This window comes from Pisolithus orientalis (assembly GCF_024613125.1).
Source record: "Pisolithus orientalis strain OTSU chromosome Unknown F5J12scaffold_40, whole genome shotgun sequence".
Classification (NCBI taxonomy): Eukaryota; Fungi; Basidiomycota; class Agaricomycetes; order Boletales; family Pisolithaceae; genus Pisolithus; species Pisolithus orientalis.
The window spans coordinates 54,955-76,413 of NW_026260821.1; the positions used below are offsets into that span (position 1 = coordinate 54,955).

At 47.0% G+C, this 21,459-nt stretch overlaps 2 protein-coding genes across 2 annotated transcripts; one reads left to right on the plus strand and one right to left on the minus strand.

Annotated features, from left to right (window-relative positions):
- Positions 1-9: 9 nt before the first annotated feature.
- On the plus strand, positions 10-1,578 carry F5J12DRAFT_907177 (uncharacterized protein; the record flags this gene model as incomplete). Its single annotated transcript, XM_051748891.1, has 5 exons — positions 10-79; positions 123-684; positions 707-903; positions 945-1,034; positions 1,088-1,578. The coding sequence occupies 5 exons, from the start codon at positions 10-12 to the stop codon at positions 1,576-1,578; spliced, it is 1,410 nt and encodes a 469-aa protein (XP_051596278.1).
- A 796-nt stretch (positions 1,579-2,374) lies between these two features.
- On the minus strand, positions 2,375-4,638 carry F5J12DRAFT_726159 (cytochrome P450; the record flags this gene model as incomplete). The annotated part of the gene is made up of 13 exons (XM_051741701.1): positions 2,375-2,561; positions 2,667-2,714; positions 2,779-2,886; positions 2,937-3,099; positions 3,167-3,369; positions 3,419-3,485; positions 3,533-3,762; positions 3,826-3,895; positions 3,951-4,056; positions 4,105-4,202; positions 4,254-4,389; positions 4,442-4,525; positions 4,579-4,638. Coding segments are annotated over 13 exons (1,560 nt in total), but the record flags the coding sequence as incomplete, so codon positions are not given.
- Positions 4,639-21,459: the final 16,821 nt, after the last annotated feature.

Sequence of the window (21,459 nt, forward strand, 5' to 3'; positions counted from 1 at the left end):
GCTTCTCCCATGACCTCTGTCTTTGCCAAGCTCGATGTTGATGGGGACGGGAAGACCAATGACGCATCCCGCCTCACCAGTTCCTACCCAGCTACGTACAAGGACTTCTACGGCTTGCCCAGCCTCCCTCCCAGCCTGGCGGGAACGCACAGGCCCGGAAGCATATCGTATTACTCGTGAAGCTCGCCCTGCCTATGACCATCCCATCGCTGACCAATGGCATGCCATCGGCACGAGCATATATCAGTTTCTCGACTCCCAGGGAGTCAAGTGGACTTCAATCGACCCCGTCGCTTTTGCTGAGGAGGGGGAGGTGGAGCCGTTCTGCCCACTTCTTATGTGGATTGGGGTCCATCCCAAGTCCCTCATCTACGATGCTGCTGTGGCTGCAGCCGGTGGCTTCCCTGAGATCGAAGTTGCCTTCCGTGAATCAGTCATCAATCGGTCTGTCGCTACGGGCCCCAAGTTGCTCCCCTTCAACCCCCTTCGTGACCCCGTCCCCGAACTCCTCAAGCCCTTCACGCCCACGCTTGGCCTCTCCATCGCACCGCTGAAGACGCCGTATTATGAGGGCACAGGTGCCCTCTACCTCCGCGTCGGCAACACTGACAAGCGCACTGTCCTCCTCACTGCTGCCCACGTTGCTCGTCCTGGGCTACAACAATGCTGTCACGGACATGCTGAGTGCGATTGGCGACCTTTCCAGATCGATCGATGTCTGGAACGACAATATTGCTAGATTGTCCGAGCAGTCCGCTGAGAGGGAGGAGGATGAGGAGATGGCCGAGAAGCGCCAGGAGTATGTGGACCTAGTGAACAAGGCGAGGAAGAAGATTGAGAAGATAAACAAGCTTCACAACTATGTCACCAAGTTCTGGGCGACCCCGAAGCATCGCATCATCGGTTTCGTCCTCCATGTCGAACCATCGCCGTCAGTGACGAAGCCCACCAGTTCACCCACGACTGGGCACTGATCGAACTCTACGAGGAAAAGATCAGCTGGGACTCGTTCAAGGGCAACAAGGTCTATGTTGGTATGTTTTTTTCCATCTCTGGCCACAACTATTCATATTTATCATCCATGCAGGCGAGAACCTCTCGTCGTCCGACTACGGCAAGATCATGCTCCCCCGACCTGAGGACCAGGCCGGCTACAAGTACCCGCGTGATGGTCTCCTCCAGGCCTACGGTGTCGTGAAGGAAAAGGAGATACGATCGCCCCAGTACCTCGATGGCCACAAGTGTCTCCTCGTAGTGAAGAATGGCATGGCCACGGGCACTACTGTGGGTCGCGTCAACGGGTTGTACTCGTTCACTCGTGTCTACACCGAACATGGCATCCAACAGACGTCGGTCGAGGTAGCTGTCCTGCCTTACGACAGGAGGAGGGGCGCCTTCTCTGCCTCCGGAGATTCTGGTGCCATCGTCTTCGAGAGGGGCGGTGGCATTGTTGGCATGCTCACCGGTGGCAGCGGCACGACTGAAGCCACCGACACCACCTACCTTACCCCGTACTGGTGGCTCGAGGAGCAGATTAAGAAGGTCCTTCCCGTCTCCTACCTCTACGACGACGTCTAGTAGACGGCAAGTTCGACACGCAACGGGCTCCTCAATGCACTCTTCAATGGACCTCTCCCCCCTTTCTGTCGTCTCGTCTCGTCTCGTCTCCACGCTCGCTTCCCCCCCTTCCTTCCGTCCCCTTTCGTCCCGCTCGTCTATCTGCCATCAGCTCGCTGTCGATGCTGACGTGGTGGACTACAGCCTAGGTTCGTCTTGTTCTTGTTCTCTTTCTTTCCTTTTCACACATGACTAACGTCGTTTGTTCTCAATATAGCTAGACCTCTCATACTCGTCGGACTCGCCGTGTACGTCTTGGACGATTCGGCTCGATGTTGGTCAGCCCCTTGTACAGTATCGCGTCTTTTTGCCTCTCGATCATTTCCCAGAGCGTATTCTTATGTGTTATTCTACTATAACTATGTATATCTAACGGATGTGGTATGCAAGCTGACTCGCCCGAGTCAGATGCGACGATGAGGCTAATGTGACATTATCATTGTTCAATCGTGTGCCATCGACTACGGTTTCCACCCAGTTTCTATGTACAACCCCAGCGTGCAGCCTGTCCCATGCTGAAAGAAGCCGTGAATCTGAATCTCATTTCAATTAGTACATACCACAGCATTTCTTATACACCAGATGTGCACATCGTTGAATGTCAATGTATCTTACAACGTGACCAGACGAGATAATCAAGAAGAAAAAGGGGGGATAGCGCTGCACCACACTCCCTGGCAATCTTCCGTCAAGAGAAACGGACGCAAGAAGCGCTCGAGGGTGTAGCTAGCAGCGCATCACTGGTAAAACAATTACCTCACACTTCCTGTGCCCGGGGAGCGACCGATATAGCGAGTGGTAACTGAACCCCACGAGCGACCTCGCCCTCCACGGCCGGCGCCATCAACACGCACGGCTCACGCCGAATTCTCTTAGCTTTCTCAGTGAGGGATAACTCGAACTTGCTGACAATTTCCAACAGAAAGGCCTGAATTTCGATGACACTGTGTGGAGGAGCCAAATTGGGAGGTCGTCATGGACAATATGTAACCATTGGTCGTCGTTGCTCAATCAGACACTTGACGCAGAATATACGGCATACTACTTACGCAAATCGCCATCCGGGACACGTGCGGTGGCCGGCGCCAAAAGTCATTCTGGGGGAAAGGGGAAGGCTTAAAAAACCCGAATGGGTTGGCACATAAGAATACATAGGCTCACAGGTTCGAATACACTCCGGTGGCAGTTTCTTTCTTGTCCTTGGCAATGCCATCCAACCAACGGTCTGGATTAAACACATCGGCATCCTCACCCCACAAATCCTTGTTGCTATAACGTCTTTGGTACCTATTCCAGGTGAAAGAAATGGAAGTACAAACCGGTTGTATGCAGCGATAGATGCTATGATGCGGGTCCCTTTCGGAATGAGTATCTCGTGCGTTAATTCGCCCGATTCCGTCTGAATGGGTCGAGAAAGTGGCAGAACGCAGTCCTGGCCAGCCGTGCGCATCACCTGCGGCGCTATGCAATGATATCTTAAAGCTTCCTATGATTGCCGCGATGCAAGCAACGCTCGTTCAATCTTTGCATTGAAAGAAATCAAATGCACTTGCCCTAGTGACAGCATTCAAATATGGCATTTTATCCAGGTCAGATACTGTGAATTGAGTGTCCCCACGAGCACGAATGATCGACTCTTGTTGTCTTATCTCCGCTCTGAGTCTTGATTGTACCTCTGAGTTTCGTGCCAATTCCAGCAAGGTGAAGTTGATGGTATTCGAAGTTGTTTCATGACCTGAAAGGAGAATTGCGCTTACACAGGGTAAGCAAGAATGTTGCCGGTTGCACCACTTCAGCGTACCGCATCAATGAATATAGCTCTTCGTCATTCAGCTTGTTCTTCGCCTCGGCGTCCATGTTCGCTTTGACTGAAAAAAGATGATTGCACTGGTTATAGGCGTCACGTTATACTCACTGAGCAGTGTGAAAATGTCCCTGCTACCCTTTCCTTGTAAAAGAGATTGTGCCTTCTTCTTCACCATGCTTTCTGCAGTGGCAGTGGCGACTTCTTTGGCTTCGCGAAGGCGTACAAGACGATCGTCTGTGCTGTGTTTGGCCCAGAACTCCAGGACCGATATCGGGATGTACTTGACAGCTTCTTGGAGGAAGATTTGCAGCGCCGAGGGGGTACCAAGAACGTTCATTCTGTGGAAAAAACCTGAGTATCACAGGTCCCACTTTCCAAAGAAAAAGAGTGTTGCAACATACACCATCCCGTGATAGCTGTTCGATAGTGCATTCTCGGAGTTGACACAACCCAGCCGGACGTCAAAAGCACCTGAGTCGGAAGCAGAAAGGTGAGTTGAGAACACAAAGTTGACCGCCACATGTACCCTCTCCTATGGCGTCCAATGTAGCTCGGGAGATCCAACTGGGGATGTCCAGTATAGCCTTGTGGCTATTATTAGCCTCGACGAGTTCCGTCCACCTCGCAACCATCTCAACAGGAAATTGTTATCTAGCCTAAGTCAAGACGAAGGAACTTACAGCCCGGGCAGAAGACTGCGATATGGCAAAGAATGCCCGCGATTCAGGTCCACCAAACCCGGGATTCAAGATCTTTCTCTGCCGTTTGTGAGTTTCGCCTGCCGACGTCACATTATCAGATGAGTAATGAGCGTTAGACTTTCACATACCCTCTGCCCAGAGGACACTCCTTCCGTTGACGGTTAACGACAGAGCTCGACGTTCATGCGGCTTTTCGAAAAGGTAACTTGCGGGAGCAAAAATTCGTGACAGGGCTTTCGGATCAGCGACCATAAGCTGATCCTCCTACCGCCAAGCAAGGTGAGATAGAGGTGGTATGGATCAGCAGCACACCTACGCCGAGGATACCTTTCACCCGGATGACATCGCCGTACAGATTTCTCCAGTGGAAATCAGCTTCGCCTACCTGACTGTGGTACAACTTCCAGGAGGTTCCCTTTCCGACACGACTCAGATAGGACCACGAGAATGAACGGTACTACACTCACCGAAGAGGAAGGAAGTGGGCTTGGGTCCGCGCACTCGAGAGAGAGACGCGCCAGGTGTAACGCCTGTAAATAGCGTATATGAGGAGAACAAGGCACGAGAGCGTCAAGTAGCGATCCATCTGAAGCGCAAAGTGCGCCTGGCAAAGACACTATTTATATATAGTAGGAAAGCGGGCGATTGGCTTGCGGTTGGAACGCCATTGGAATCAGGGTGCGGACACATTTGAGTTATGTATTTTGCCTGCCAGCCTGCACGTGGGACACCCCCACAACAATGAATGTCCAATTCATGTTCGCCTCCGCCCGCGGTGTTTGCACTTCTACGAGGATAATTCAAAGGTGCCGGTCCCTGGGACTTCCTAACGCGACGTGGAGTGGGAAAAGAGGCTGGACCGTGCGACCGACCATGTGATGCGAGTTTCCTCACATCAACCTGCACGCGGACAGCCCACAACGGTACTGATCATGACCGCCCAACGTCCTATGAAAGCATTATCAGTGTCTCCACGACGTTGAGGGCAGCACAAACAGGATGCAGAAAGGGACATTCTTTCCAGAGATAACGGAGCAGAACAACTAAAGACCAAGGCGCAAGCGCTCATCAGAGAGAGACGGTTGACCCATGACGTATGACGATTGGTAAAACCATCTGCAACCTAGAAGTTGTATGCATCTACCTGTAGAATTTGAATTGATACGAGGAATTGCTCTCTGACGTTGATAATTCGAAGGTGCTGGAACGTTTCTGTCAGTGGTATAGTACATACGGTACGAACACGGTTACTCACATTTATCAAGCCACGAATTTAAAATTAGGATACCTGCAGTTTTCTTGATGCACCATCAAAAACTAAATCGTACCGCTGCGCACTCGGACAAATGTGGTCACGTGTAAGCATACACTTACCACTAACACGCCACTCATGCTATTGTCATCACTCATGCTAACACATCACACTATCACACCTCCTATCGTGTTTTCGTCCAGGCATGCAGATCCCTCCTGTGTTGTGCTGTTCGGACTCTGAGGGTATATATACTGGTGCTGTCTGTGTCCACAGGAGATATCTCTCTTTCTTCCCTTTCTCTCTCTCTGTCCATCATCTTGTATCAGTGTATATACTTGATTGCTCAAATCCACATGCCTGTCTACATTCTGTCATTGTTGTGATCAGTTTGAGTGTGCTCACCCCTCTGTGGTGATTTCCACTTTTTTTGAATGTGCCATAGCACATGTTGATGCCTAACAGAGGTGTCAAACTGCTGTCTCATTGTGTCCCCTCCATCCCTGTACCCTTGACTATGAGTAGTCAAGGGAATAACCCTCCATCCACAACACCATTGTCATCACCACTGTCTTCATCTTCACTGTCTCTGTCATCTGTTGCCTCTCCTTCCCTGCCACCTATGCCACTGCTCATGGCCTCACCTGGTGTTGCCCTCTCTCCACCCATCTCTCCTTCACATATCTCCTTGTTACCATTGTCTCCTGCTTCCATGAATAGCTCCTTGTCATCTGGTAGTTTTACTGTTGTCCTCCTTACCATTGCAATGTCCTTGACACAGGCTCAGACAGCACAATGCAAGAACACCACTCCTGGCAAGACCCCTCCCTTCTTGACAGCAGGGGATATTACCCCAGAAGGGTTGTGAAGCTGGGAGTTGGGTTGTGAAAATTACTTCTAGTTGAAGAGTGTAGCAGAGGACATCCAAGTCACCAAGGTTGTTGGCCATCTCCTGGATCTGTGTGTACAGGATTGGATCAGCAACAATGGCAGTCACCTTACCACCCTCACCTTCTTGGAGTTTATGGATGAGGTCCACTCATATTGGCTCCCCAGTGACTGGACAGAGGCTATCCAGCAAAAAATGTTGTTGTTGACACAGGGTAACAAGGCCTTTCACCATGGGCTGTTGAAGTAGAAAGTCTGAATGTCTTGTTGCAAGGAAGTGAGTTTCATCTCACTGAAGATCACCTCCACTTCCATTTAGAGTCTCACATGCACCCTGATCTTACTGCAGAGTATTGTTTGATGAGTTCTTGTTGTGAGAAGCAGTTCTGAGCCTGGCTTAATCTGGTTTGCCTTCTTGATGAGAAACATGTCCATGATGCTGCAAAGCTTGATGCAGCCCTCCAGAGGAAACCCTTCCAGCCAAGTCATTCAACTAATACTACAACTTCAAACTCGAAGGGGCTGGATGGCCATACTTGCATGTGCCCACCTGCCCTTACCATTGAGGAATGTCAGCTCCTCCATGACAATTCAGGCTGTTTCAAGTGTTGCCATCTTTTCCAGAACCACATCACACACAGCTGTCCCAATGACTTCCCAGACATGAAGAATTATAAGGCACTGGCTGCTGCTGATGTTGAAGCTGCTTGCAAGAAATGTGCAAAGCCTGTCATGGCAGTTGTGGAAGATGAACCAGCTCTGAAGCATTCCCACATCTTGGAGGAAGATGATGCAGACACTATTGTGGCTGTCATGCCCTCTGCCACTCTTGGGGATGGAACAGACTCAGGTGAAGAGTATGTCACCCCTCTTTCTGTCCCCCATCTCTGCTGGTCCTGTCTTCTTGAAGGACCTAACTTGACCTTCCCCCTCCCTGTAAAAGTGCTTATTGACAGTGGTTCTCACCTAGTACTGATTGATGAGTCCCTTACTGCGAAGCTTGGTCTCCAGCATCATCAACTGCACAAGTCTCTTAATGTGTCAGTCACCCTTTCTTCTGGTGACAGGGAAGTCATGTCATTGGGAAGCTATGTTACCCTGTCTTGCCTTTCTCCTGATTCATGTTTTCACTCATGCTCTGTTTGTGCCATTATCACACTTGGGCTGTGTACCCCACTTCTGTTGGGCCTTCTGTTCTTATCCCATAATGAGTTTGTTATCAATCATGCTCTCCATACTTGTATTAGTAAAGATACTGGTTATGACTTAATGAACCCCCCTGGTCTCTGTGTGTTCTCCCCCACTGGTAACTCCCTCCCTCCAGGCTGTTAAGAAAGTTAAGAGTGAGGTTCTTACAGAGTTGCGAAGCATTTTGCTGAAGTATCACAAAATTGTGGAGGTAGCATCCACCATGGTCTGTAGGGTAGATATCATTGGTGCAGTACAACATTGCATTGAGGCCCTCACTGCTATTGAAGAACTGACCAAATGTGATGTGTGACTTAAGGTGAAGTTTGCAGATTGCTTCCTGGCAGACATCCCACCCACTGATGCCCTGCCTGATGATGTTCTATTCTGTGTGCAACCCAAAGATGCTAACAAAGTGATTCAACTTCAGTTGTATGATTGTCCTAAGAAATATCATGAAGCTTGGAAGATGTTACTACAACAACACCTCAATGCAGGGCATTTGCAACCTTCCAATAGCATGCACTCCTCACCTGCATTCATCATCCTGAAGGCAGACCCTATGGCCTTACCATGCTGGGTGAATGATTTTTGACAACTCAATCTGAACATTGTACCTGATAATCACCTGTTACCCTGCATTGATGAGATCCTTTGTGATTGTGCTAAGGGCAAATACTTTGCTAAGCTGGACATGACCAACACATTCTTTCAGATCAAGGTTCACCTGGATGACATCAAGTGGTTGGCCATACACACCCCTTGGGGCCTTTATGAGTGGACAGTTATGCCCATGGGGGTGTGCAATGCCCCTGCAGTTCATCAATGTTGTATGTCCTCCACTCTCCATCACCTAATCAGTTGTATTTGTCATGTCTACCTCAATGATATTATCATCTGGTCACAAACACTCGAGGAACATGAATGCCACATAGTGTAGTCACATTTAGTCACAACACATGGGCAGCCTGTGTGCCAAAACACCAATGCTCATATAGACCCCAAGATGGGCCCACCTAAATAGATTAACCAGTGCACATGGACAGGCCTGAGGGACTAAAGTGAGAGCAACATATGTACAGGCCTATAAGTGCATTACCACAACATATGGGAGGGCCTGCAGTGGGTAAGGATGTTGAAACATTTAGACAGGCCTGTGACCAATTAAGTATACTGAGTTGCTGTAAGACATGGACAGGCCCATCCTGGTAGGTTACCCCCCTGTTGCAACATCAAGGCAGGCCTGCCTATCATAACATGGAGAGGGTCACAACATAAGGACAGGCCCATCTATGATTAGAATACAAAGTTGGCAACATATGGACAGGCCCAGGAGTAATATCATTTATGGTGTTGCAACATCTAGACAGGCCTGTTCATAATAAGCCATACCCCTGTCACAACATAAAGATGGGCCTGTCAGTAATGTCATTTCATAATGTCACAACATATAGACAGGCCTGTCAACAGTAAGACATACCACTGTTGAAACATAAAGATGGGCCTGTCACTAGTATCATTTAATAGAGTCACAACATAAGGTCAGGCCCATCAGTAGTATTATGCAACATATGGACAGGCCTGTCCACAGTAAGATGTACCTCTGACAAGACATAAAGGTGGGCCCATCAGTAATCTCATGTATAGCATCACAACATATGGGCAGGCCTGGCCCCAGTAAGATGTACCCTGTTGAAACATAAAGATGGGCCCATCACTAATATCATTTAATAGAGTCACAACATATGGACGGGCCCTTCAGTAGTATTATTTAGAGTCTGTACGGTATGTTCACATAGTCTCGCTACACAGTTGCTTGCTGGCTTTGGTATTTTACTTTGTTTGTGATCCTGGCAAGCCACTGCTCTGCCATGTTGCAGAGTTTGTATTTTGAACCACTCCAACAATGATGGATAGTGAACCCCTGGAACCCCTCCTACCAATTATTGCAGCACTAGCAACACTCGTTGGTGAGTCTTGCCTCGAGCTAGTGACTGAAGATATGCCCTCTGATAAGGATCAAGCCAACTGGACTGAGGAAGAGAAAGAGGCCCTTGTTGCTTTCCTTGTTGATGAGAAAATTGCTGGCAAGATGGGTGATGGGTCATTCAAGTCTGCCACTTGGAGTGCAGCCACTGCCCACATAAACAAGAAATTCCCAAAACAAAAAGGTGTGATGAAGACCTCTGATATGTGCAGAGGGAAGCTCAGTAATGTGAGTATCCTGTTCCCTCCCCAGCGCCTGTGTAGCCTCATTGATCATTATTGGTTCAAGCCTCGATATTCCCCAAGGAAAGTATCTCCTTGGTGATGCTGGTTTCCCATTGTCAGAAGGAGTCCTCATACCTTACTGCTGCACATGCTATCACCTGGCAGAGTGGTGACAAGCATCACTAAGGTATGCATTTATTGCATGATTGATATCCATTTACTTCCCATTTTACAGGCCTGAAAACAAAGAAGAGCTTTTCAATTTGTGTCACTTGTCTGCACAGAATGTTGTTGAACGAATCTTTGGTGTCATCAAGTGTCATTTCCAAATTCTTCTTCTCCCTCCAGAATATCCTATCAAGATCCAGGTGCTCATTCCTGTTGCCCTATGCATTATCCACAATTTAATTATGTTGCATGAACAGGATCCAGATGCTGATAGAGAAATGCTGGAGGGGGATAGCAGAGGTGATGGGGGTACTGGGGAAGTTGGCAACATTGAGCAAGAAGAAAGCATGCTATCAGGGGATGACAAGGGAGACGATGACCCTCAAGAATTATCAGCCAGGGCATTGTGCGATTCTATTGCTGAGGCAATGTAGCACAACTACCAGGAGTATCTGTGGAAGTGAGGGCAAACTTGATTGTAGAGATTGTTTTATGTACACTTTTCTCACTTTCTAAATGAATATCTCTGGATCATTCTTTGCATAACAAAACACTGGGTCAGATAAATTGTGAGCAGGGATACAAACATGATGGAGGTACTACAACACAAGGTCATCTGGAATGAGCTTCTGGTTATGAAGACAAGTCTGAATCCAGTTTCTACAAAGGGTTTTATCATCCAACATGAGGTATAAATCGATCGCCCCCCCATCCATATGGAACACTTCCATCAGGGCTGTCTTAGCTAACAGGGGAAGGTCATCATCTCACCATGTGAGCATCTCCATGGCGGCATGCATACGCTCAGTACACCTTTGCTGTGTGGCAACTGCAGACAATGAACTGATAACAGACCCAAGGTATGAAAGGGAACCCTGTACACTGACAAGTAAAGCAGGCATGGACGTTTCTTTGCTCTTCTTCAACTTCTTTGAAGAGCGTTCTGCATCGTCCTTGATAGAGAGCAACTGGAGCACAGCTTGCACTGATGGAATTTCAGCAGAGGGTGAAGCAGGGTTGGCATCTGCATGTGTATGCTTCCTACTTGATGGCATAGAGCTGGTAGTTGAGGGGGGATATGAGCTAAGTAACATCGTAGGGGAAGCAAGAGTTGGCATGGGTGGATTAAATTGCATTGAAAATAGCTGGGACTGCATGTTCATTCTGTTAGCAGGAGCTACCTTGTCGACAGACATTTGATTGATTGCATCATCTTCAATGATGCCAGCAGAGCTTCCAACCTGAGGAGTAACAAACTGTAAAGCAGCGGAGGACATGGATGGGGTCATCACCAGATCACTGGAGGTATGGCTAGATGGGTTTACAGAGAGGCCAGGACCACTGGCACTGGATATGAATGCCACAGAAGTCATAGGATGGTAGGTGTGCATACCATGGGCTTGGTCATTTGGAAACAGTGACTCCATTGCCATAAGCAGGGGCCAACCAACATTTTTAAACTGGTGCATAGCATTCCCAGGTCAGCCCTGTTGATGGATGTTATTGATGTCAAGTGATGGACCCAAGATGATGGACACATACCACTAACCACTCCTTGAAGTTGCTTTCCTCACTCTCAGAGATAATATTTGCCCCATTTTCATTATCCCAATGCTTTCCAGAACAACCTTGCCATAAGTTGATATCCCTCAGTATGGATTTGAGCTGTACCAATAATGATCAATGAGGCTACACAGGCGCTGGGGAGGGAACAAGATACTCACATCACTGAGCTTCCCTCTGCACATATCAGAGGTCTTCATCACACCTTTTTGTTTTGGGAATTTCTTGTTTATGTGGGCAGTGGCTGCACTCCAAGTGGCAGACTTGAATGACCCATCGCCCATCTTGCCAGCAATTTTCTCATCAACAAGGAAAGTGACAAGGGCCTCTTTCTCTTCCTCAGTCCAGTTGGCTTGATCCTTATCAGAGGGCATATCTTCAGTCACTAGCTCGAGGCAAGACTCACCAACGAGCATCACTAGTGCTGCAATAATTGGTAGGAGGGGTTCCAGGGGTTCACTATCCATCATCGTCAGAGTGGTTCAAAATACAAACTCTGCAGCATGGCAGAGCGGTGGCTTGCCAGGATCACAAACAAAGTAAAATACCAAAGCTGGCAAGCAACTGTGTAGCAAGACTACACAAACATACTGTGCAGACTCTTATATTGTCACAACATATGGGCAGGCCTGGCCCCAGTAAGATGTACCCTGTTGACACATAAAGACAGGCCCATCACTAATATCATTTAATAGAGTCACAACATATGGACAGGCCCTTCAGTAATATTATTTATATTGTCACAACATAGAGATGGGCCCATCAGTAATCTCATGCATAGCATCACAACATATGGGCAGGCCTGGCCCCAGTAAGATGTACCCTGTTGAAACATAAAGATGGGCCCATCACTAATATCATTTAATAAAGTCACAACATATGGACAGGCCCTTCAGTATATTATTTATATTGTCACAGCATATGGATGGGCCTGTCCACAGTGAGATGTACCTCTGATGAAACATAAAGATGGGCCCATCAGTAATCTCATGTATAGCATCACAATATATGGACAGGCCCTTCAGTAGTATTATTTATATTGTCACAACATATGGGCAGGCCTGGCCCCAGTAAGATGTACCCTGTTGAAACATAAAGATGGGCCCATCAGTAATGCTGTTTAATAGTGTCACAACATAAGGACGGGCCCTTCAGTAGTATTGTTTCTATTGTCACAACATATGGATGGGCCCATCAGTAATATCATCTAATAGTGTCACAACATAAGGACAGGCCCTTCAGTAGTATCATGTATATCATCACAACAAATGGATGGGCCCATCTAGCAAGATGCACCCCTGTCACAACATAAGGACAAGTTTGTGTATGGTATTCTTAGGCAGCAGAAAGGGAGATCCACGCTATCTACATAAGGATGGTCCATGTAAGGCATTCTCAGGCAGCAGAAAGGGAGATCAAAGGGATCTACATAACGACTGGCCCATCCATGGTATTCTCAGGCAGCAGATAAGGGAAAACAAAAACCAGTGTTACAACATAAGATGGGCCAATCCATCCATCACAGGATTACAAACCCTTGGCACTGCATAAGATGGGCCAATCCATCATATCATAGATAGCTCACCACAAATGGATGGGCCTATCCATAATTGGGTTATCCCCCTGTCACAATATAAGATGGGCCCAGGAAGACAAGAAACAAAGAAAGTGGAACCTCTTGCACTGTAGAGTATCTGAATTTCCCACTATAAATTGTGTTTCACATTGGATGATTTGCCTATTTAGTTGGAATCTCAGGTGCCAGTCTATGTAGCTGCAAGCCAGGCTCCACCATTGGAGCAGACAAGAAACATGCAAAACAAACAGCAATGCTATTCCAGAACAACGCATCATATTTTTATCTGAGCTTCTGCTTCATATATGCATTCAGGATTATTGACTTGTAGTACTGGTATTGCTGTCATGCTGTGGGAATCATTCATAGGCAGGATAAGAAATGCAACATCCACATATCTTGTCATCCATCTTTAACCTCTGACTCTTCCACTCTCCAATCACCATCACCACTCTCACCATCAAACTACTCCATTGTCTTGTCATCAGAAACATGTCATCATCATCATCTCACAAGCTCTTCAAGAAATCACCTGAGCTCAATGCTGTGGCCAACTGCATCCTTCAAATTTACTTCAAGGATATTGTGGAAAGCAGCAAGCTGGGAAAGGTGGACAAGATTGTGAAGTGGAGAGGTGCCATCAAGGTGATAAATGATGAACTAGTGTGTCATAGCATCATCACATTTTTTTCACTAACTGATGCATTCAGGATGCTGTATGCAACTTCATCACTAGGACAGATGAGATTCCGATGACCCTCATTGATGTCGACATGTTCTTAAAGTGGCATGAAGACCTTGGCTCAATCGAGCACCCATGGCCTGAGTGGAAGGCCACCCTATTCCCTTCCAAAACTGACATTGCCAACCACAAGTGGCTTGACATCATTGAGCGTTGATATGACTACCACTGGTCAGGCCTCCCTATGCCCCATGTGGTGCCAACACCAACACCACCCACTCAAGAGACCAAAATGCCTATGAGCAACAAAGGAAAATGGAAAGTGACTGAGGCAGAGGTGGAGCAAATGATAGCAGATAGCTTGCACAGGATGGAGGTGGACAATGAGGGTGAAGATGAGGTGCCAGAGAAGGAGGACAACAAGGAAGAACCAGTGTGAGGCAGGCAGAAGTGCAAAGCTGCTGCAAAAACGATGTCCCATTGATCCAGACGTCAATCCTGCTCTAGGAAGGCAACAGCAGAAACTGATGATGATGATGATGATGATGAAGATGTTCCCACTCAAGGCCAATTGAAATGCAAGCCTCATCCACTGTCAGACGGACTATATGGTTGTGCTGCTGTAGCTGCCAGAAGGACGCCTTCCCCTGACCCCCATTCCTGTGACTCATGCTGCAGATGCAAGGTCTGATGCTATAAGAACCCCAGGAAGTCCTGCTTCCCATGTGATGGTTGCAAAATTTGATGTAGCCATGCCAAAGGCAGGATTGCCACTCCAACTCAATGGAATCCATCATGAGCCAAGGGAAAAAAGCAAGCTTGAAGTCTGTCCCCAACGATGGAGGCCCAAGAATCCCAAAGTCCAAAGGAACATCCCCCAAAGCGACACATTTTGATGGCTTCCAAAGCCATCAACACCAGGGTTGGGCCCTCCAACCAGGGAGAGATGATTCCTGAGGGATCTTCACTCAGTATGTTCACAATTTCATGTATTTATGCTGACTCAAGTTTTATTCAGAGATTTGTATTCCTGCATTCAAATGCAGGGATTCCTGCCCAATCCCAGCTGCTGTATGAGCAGATTCAATTGTCAAGGCTGGCCCATCTGTTGCACAGGAGGTAGAGGGATCTATGGCAGCAGGTATGTTTAATCAATCTACATTTACACTAATTATTGTGGTTAACCCTTGTATTCAAAGCAGACACCTGCCCATCGACAACAGCAGCACCCATCCAACTCACAACTGCTGCAACTCCCAGTGCACTGTCACCCATCTGTGCCCCAATCACTGAGGTGTCACAAATGTCCAACACAATCAAAGAGCAAATCAAAGATTTGGAATGTCGACTCCATGATGCTGAGGCCCACCACCCATACTATGAGGATTGAATGTATGATTTCCAAATACAACAGGATGAAACCATGCAGATGCTGGACAGGATGGCTCATGAGCTAGAGGCTCTGTGTATTCAGGTATATGGATGAGAATTGAGTGATGATCTCATTGATCTCTTAGGGCCTCTGGCAGATGAGACAAGGGCAGATAGGACAGCAGGGTGAATAAGGCTGTCTATCATTTTACTCCTCCACAGTACATACAATGTCATTTTGTATTTCCATTTTAATTGACCACTTGTGCCACATCATATATTCAACCTTTATTTAAGAGTGAGAAAAAGACAATAATGGCTAGACAGCCAACAGAATTGCAAAGGATAATCTCATTCTACTAAAACAACTGCTAATGTATCCTGATAGGTGGAAGCTTAGTGAATGCATGGCTTTTTGACATAGAATAGTTAACTTGAAACTTAAAAAATGAGATAGCTGGATGGTCTCAGTCTGCTAATACAGCTGCTGATGAATCCGATGTCACACACCAAAGGTGTTTGGTGAGGTGGACATGGATACAGCTGATGAATGGAGATCAAGACCATAGCCCTCATGTGAAGAAGGACAGCCAGGAATATTGGCAGTCATCCCTTGCACAAGAACAAGTCATCAGTGCCAGAGAAAAAGAAAGGGAGCAAGTTAAGTGCTGGCTAAAGTTCTTAAGTGCCCATGTATGACATTCTGGTTTTCAACATATCTCTGCCATTTCTGCAGATACCAAGACCATTCCCACACTTGCTTGTAGTGCTCAGCCACACAATCTTACCTTCCAAAATTGGAAAGGATTTGTGCACTCCACACATTTCTACAGCACTCCCTCCAAAAGACACTCATTTCGCTAAATTCTTCTGATATGGCCACCTCTACATCAATCATTTCACTTGTCCCCTTTGCTAGGGACCATGGCTACATATATCTACCAGGAGTTCCTACCAGCTTCCATCCTGAAGCATCCTGGTACATCCCACCCTTGTCTGTGCCCTCTCAGCCCATCCAGCTTGGACAGTGTGTTCTTTTTGTCAGTATGACCTCTAGGAGGATGTTCTGTGGTTGCCTCAGGTCTGTCATTTGCTTGGAAAGGTCTTATGTGGTTGTTTCAGTCTCTCCAGTCCAAGAAGCATATGGATCCTTCCTCCCTGCTCCCTGCAATGGCTTCATACTGGTCTTGTCCATCATTCTTCTAAGATTGTGACAGCTACAGTATGATCTACTGTTCTCCACTCTCCCTGATTGCATCCATGACAAGTATGATGCACATCTTGCCTCCTTGTTGCAAGATACAGCAGAGGACACTCCCCCTTCATCCTCTCTTCCAACAGAGCCTCATTCATGAAGTTTTTATTTGCTTCACTGAGAGGATGGTTTGGGGGGGAAAGTTGTGATCCCCTATGCTCCTGTCACCCCACAGACCCCCAAAGCTTGACCCCTGTTGACATCTGACTCACCCTGTCCACTTTTGGATGTACTATATCGGCATCAGATCAGTGCTGCCTCTCTGTCATCCCACCTTGGCCTAGAAGCAATCTCTCTGAGATGTGACATGCACAGCCTCCTGTTATGCTTCTGTCAGGGGTCTTTCCTTTTTCGACTTCTCTCGGTCACATGCATCATGTGCCTCGTCATGTCCCTAATAGTCATCACCATCCTAGGGGCTCGAATGCTCCAAGGAATGTTCAGATCTCCCACTGTCAAGGTATTTCCAATACCTGTCGAGACTGCATTGCCACTGTGATCTGGTATTCCACCGCCCTCTCTGATGGATGACTTGTTACATTCCTTGCTCTATGACTCATCTCTGACTTGTTTATATTGCTCATATGTTGTACTATAGCTCCAGTGTCTGGCTCCTTGCTGCACATTGATTGCGCCAGCCAGTATAGCCTTTGTTGCCTCCCTACCCCCATCTTTGACACCATATGACTCCTATTTATTTGACTGATCGTTTTGTTTATTACTGCAGATCCGTGTCGTGATGTGTCTGTCGCAACTGCTACAGTACTTGTACTTAGGGGTATATAATCCTACGTACTTTGTCCTGTATCTGCAGTTTTTCAATAGCTTGCAACTGAGCTGCATCCCTTCATCTTTATCCTTGTTCTCTCTCCATGTGAACAACCTTAGGGACTCACCAGTAGACAGAACCTCTGTTGGATCAAGATGATAACTCAGCCATAGGGGTTATGACAAGTTTGGCCCATAGACTCCCACCTTGCATGCTTCATGCCTATTCCATTTGAAGAAGTCACTGTGCTCAGGCATAACAAAATCGAAAAACTCTGTGCAGCTTTTGGGACTCGTCGGCCTCTTCACAAAAGTCTACTTGTCCCTGGTTACTGAACTTCAACAAACCACTTACTGCTCAGAGTCCGTATGGTATGTTTGCATAGTCTTGCTACACAGTTGCTTGCCAGCTTTGGTATTTTACTTTGTTTGTGATCCTGGCAAGCCACCACTCTGCCATGCTGTGGAGTTTGTATTTTGAACTGCTCTGATGATGATGGATAGTGAACCCCTGGAACCCCTCCTACCGATTATTGCAGCACTAGTGATGCTCGTTGGTGAGTCTTGCCTCGAGCTAGTGACTGAAGATATGCCCTCCAATAAGGATCGAGCCAACTGGACTGAGGAAGAGAAAGAGGCCCTTGTCACTTTCCTTGTTGACAAGAAAATTGCTGGCAAGATGGGCGATGGGTCATTCAAGTCTGCCACTTGGAGTGCAGCCACTGCCCACATAAACAAGAAATTCCCAAAACAAAAAGGTGTGATGAAGACCTCTGATATGTGCAGAGGGAAGCTCAGTGATGTGAGTATCTTGTTCCCTCCCCAGCACCTGTGTAGCCTCATCGATCATTATTGGTACAGCTCAAATCCATACTGAGGGATATCAACTTATGGCAAGGTTGTTCTGGAAAGCATTGGGATAATGAAAATGGGGCAAATATTATCTCTGAGAGTGAGGAAAGCGACTTCAAGGAGTGGTTAGCGGTACATGTCCATCATCTTGGGTCCATCACTTGACATCAATAACATCCATCAACAGGGCTGACCTGGGAATGCTATGTGCCAGTTTAAAAACGTTGGTTGGCCCCTGCTTATGGCAATGGAGTCACTGTTTCCAAATGACCAAGCCCATGGTATGTGCACCTACCATCCTACGACTTCTGTGGCATTCGTATCCAGTGCCAGTGGTTCTGGCCTCTCCATAAACCTGTCTAGCCATACCTCCAGTGATCTGGTGATGACCCCATCCACATCCTCCACTGCTTTACAGTTTGTTACTCCTCAGGTTGGAAGCTCTGCTGGCATCATTGAAGATGATGCAATCGATCAAATGTCTGTCAACAAGGTAGCTCCTGCTAACAGAATGAACATGCAGTCCCAGCTATTTTCAATGCAATTTAATCCACCCATGCTGACTCTCGCTTTCCCTACGATGTTACTTAGCTCATATCCCCCCTCAACTACCAGCTCTATGCCATCAAGTAGGAAGCATACACATGCGGACGCCAACCCTGCTTCACCCTCTGCTGAAATTCCATCAGTGCAAGCTGCGCTCCAGTTGCTCTCTATCAAGGATGATGCAGAACACAGTTCAAAGAAGTTGAAGAAGAGCAAAGAAATGTCCATGCCTGCTTTACTTGTCAGTGTACAGGGTTCCCTTTCATACCTTGGGTCTGTTATCAGTTTGTCATCTGCAGTTGCTGCACAGAAAAGGTGTACTGAGTGTATGCATGCTGCCATGGAGATGCTTGCACAGCAAGATGATGACCTTCCCCTGTTAGCTAAGACAGCCCTGATGGAAGTGTTCCATATGGATGGGGGGGCGATCGATTTATACCTCATGTTGGATGATAAAACCCTTTGTAGAAACTGGATTCAGACTTGTCTTCATAACCAGAAACTCATTCCAGATGACCTTGTGTTGTAGTACCTCCATCATGTTTGTATCCCTGCTCACAATTTATCTGACCCAGTGTTTTGTTATGCAAAGAATGATCCAGAGATATTCATTTAGAAAGTGAGAAAAGTGTACATAAAACAATCTCTACAATCAAGTTTGCCCTCACTTCCACAGATACTCCTGGTAGTTGTGCTACATTGCCTCAGCAATAGAATCGCACAATGCCCTGGCTGATAATTCTTGAGGGTCATCGTCTCCCTTGTCATCCCCTGATAGCATGCTTTCTTCTTGCTCAATGTTGCCAACTTCCCCAGTACCCCCATCACCTCTGCTATCCCCCTCCAGCATTTCTCTATCAGCATCTGGATCCTGTTCATGCAACATAATTAAATTGTGGATAATGCATAGGGCGACAGGAATGAGTGCCTGGATCTTGATAGGATATTCTGGAGGGAGAAGAAGAATTTGGAAATGACACTTGATGACACCAAAGATTCGTTCAACAACATTCCGTGCAGACAAGTGACACAAATTGAAAAGCTCTTCTTTGTTTTCAGGCCTGTAAAATGGGAAGTAAATGGATATCAATCACACAGTAAATGCATACCTTAATGATGCTTGTTGCCACTCTGCCAGGTGATAGCGTTGTCACACACCAAAGGTGTTTGGTGAGGTGGACATGGATGTAGCTGATGAATGGAGGTGAAGACCATAGCCCTCATGTGAAGAAGGACAGCCAGCAATGTTGGCAGTCATCCCTCACACAAGAACAAGTTGTCAATGCCAAAGAAAAAGGAGGAGGCAAGTTAAGCGCCAATAAAATTCTTAAGCGCCCATGTACAGCATTCCGGTTTTCAACGTATCTCCACCAATTCTGCAGACACTGAAACCATTCCCACACTCGCTTGTAGTGCTCAGCCACGTGATCCTACCTTCCAAGATTGGAAAGGATTTGCACACTCCACACATTTCTACAGCACTCCCTCCAAAAGATGCTCATTTCGCTAATTCTTCTGATATGGCTGCCTCCACATCAGTCATTTCACTTGTCCCCTTTGCTAGGGACCATGGCTACATATATCTACCAGGAGTTCCTACCAGCTTCCATCCTGAAGCATCCTGGTACATCCCACCCTCATCTGCCCCCTCTCAGCCCATCCAGCTTGGACAGCGTGTTCTTTTTGTCAGTATGACCTCCAGGAGGACATTCTTTGGTCCCCTCAGGTCTGTCATTTGCTTGGAAAGGTCTTATGTGGTCATTTCAGTCTCTCCAGTCCAAGAAGCATATGGATCCTTCCTCCCTGCCCCCTGCAATGTCTTCATACCAGTCTCGTCCATCATTCTTCCAAAATTGCGACAGCTACAGTATAATCTACTGTTCTCCACTCTCCCTGATCACATCCATGATGAGTATGATGCACATCTTGCCTCCTTGTTGCAAGATACAGCAGAAGATGCTCCCCCTTCATCCTCTCTTCCAACAGAGCCTCATTCATGAAGTTTTTATTTGCTTCACTGAGAGGATGGTTTGGGGGGGAAAGTTGCGATCCCCTATGCTCCTGTCACCCAACAGACCCCCAAAGCTTGACCCCTGTTGACATCTGACTCACCCTGTCCACTTTTGGATGTACTATATCAGCATCAGATCAGCACTGCCTCTCTGTCATCCCACTTTGGCCTAGAAGTGATCTCTTTGAGATGTGACATGCACGGCCTCCCCCTAATGTGATTCCAGTGCACTTTCCCAGTTCCTGACATTGCTTGACTCATACTGTGACATTCTGACTGTCTTTGACTCACCTATTGCCAATACTTACCAATCTTTTGACTTTGCTTACTGATTCTTCACTTTTTGGCTTACTTATCCTTACCAATGCTTACCAATGCTTTCCAAGACAATTACCCATCACTTACATTCCTTACTCATCAGTTACCAATCACTTACCAAGTGTTTACACCTTGTTTTCCATAGGCAATGCCCCTGTACTGTATATAAATCACTGTACTTAGATAAAAAAAAAAGAAGACATCAGAGAGCCCCTCTTGCTCGCAATTTATCATCTCTCAGTAAATCATTCATCAGCTTCAATAGTTGAGACTTTATTAAGGGTCTAGCTATCATCTACTTTGCTTATCATCATCTATCATCCATATACTTCGCTCCAAGCCCTCCCTGAGCTCAGTACAGCTTAGGACATCGAATTAAGTCACCATCCATCCTTCTGTAGGCTGACAGCAGTCTACCCTATCGCTTTCTATCACATTCTTGCTCCCTCTTCATCAGGAGCACCCCCAACCCTCAGCACTCATCTTTGAGTGTTGTAGCTCGCAAAAACCCTCCCAAAGAACAGGTTCTACCATCTAGGTACTGCATAGGCACACCACCACTTGCTCTTTTTGTCTTTTGTGTTGGTTTTGGTTGGTTTTCACCACTGAACCACACTTTGACTCACAGTGGGTGACAGGTTGATGGTGCCTTTCAACTCAGCATTATTGTGGAAATATGACTTGT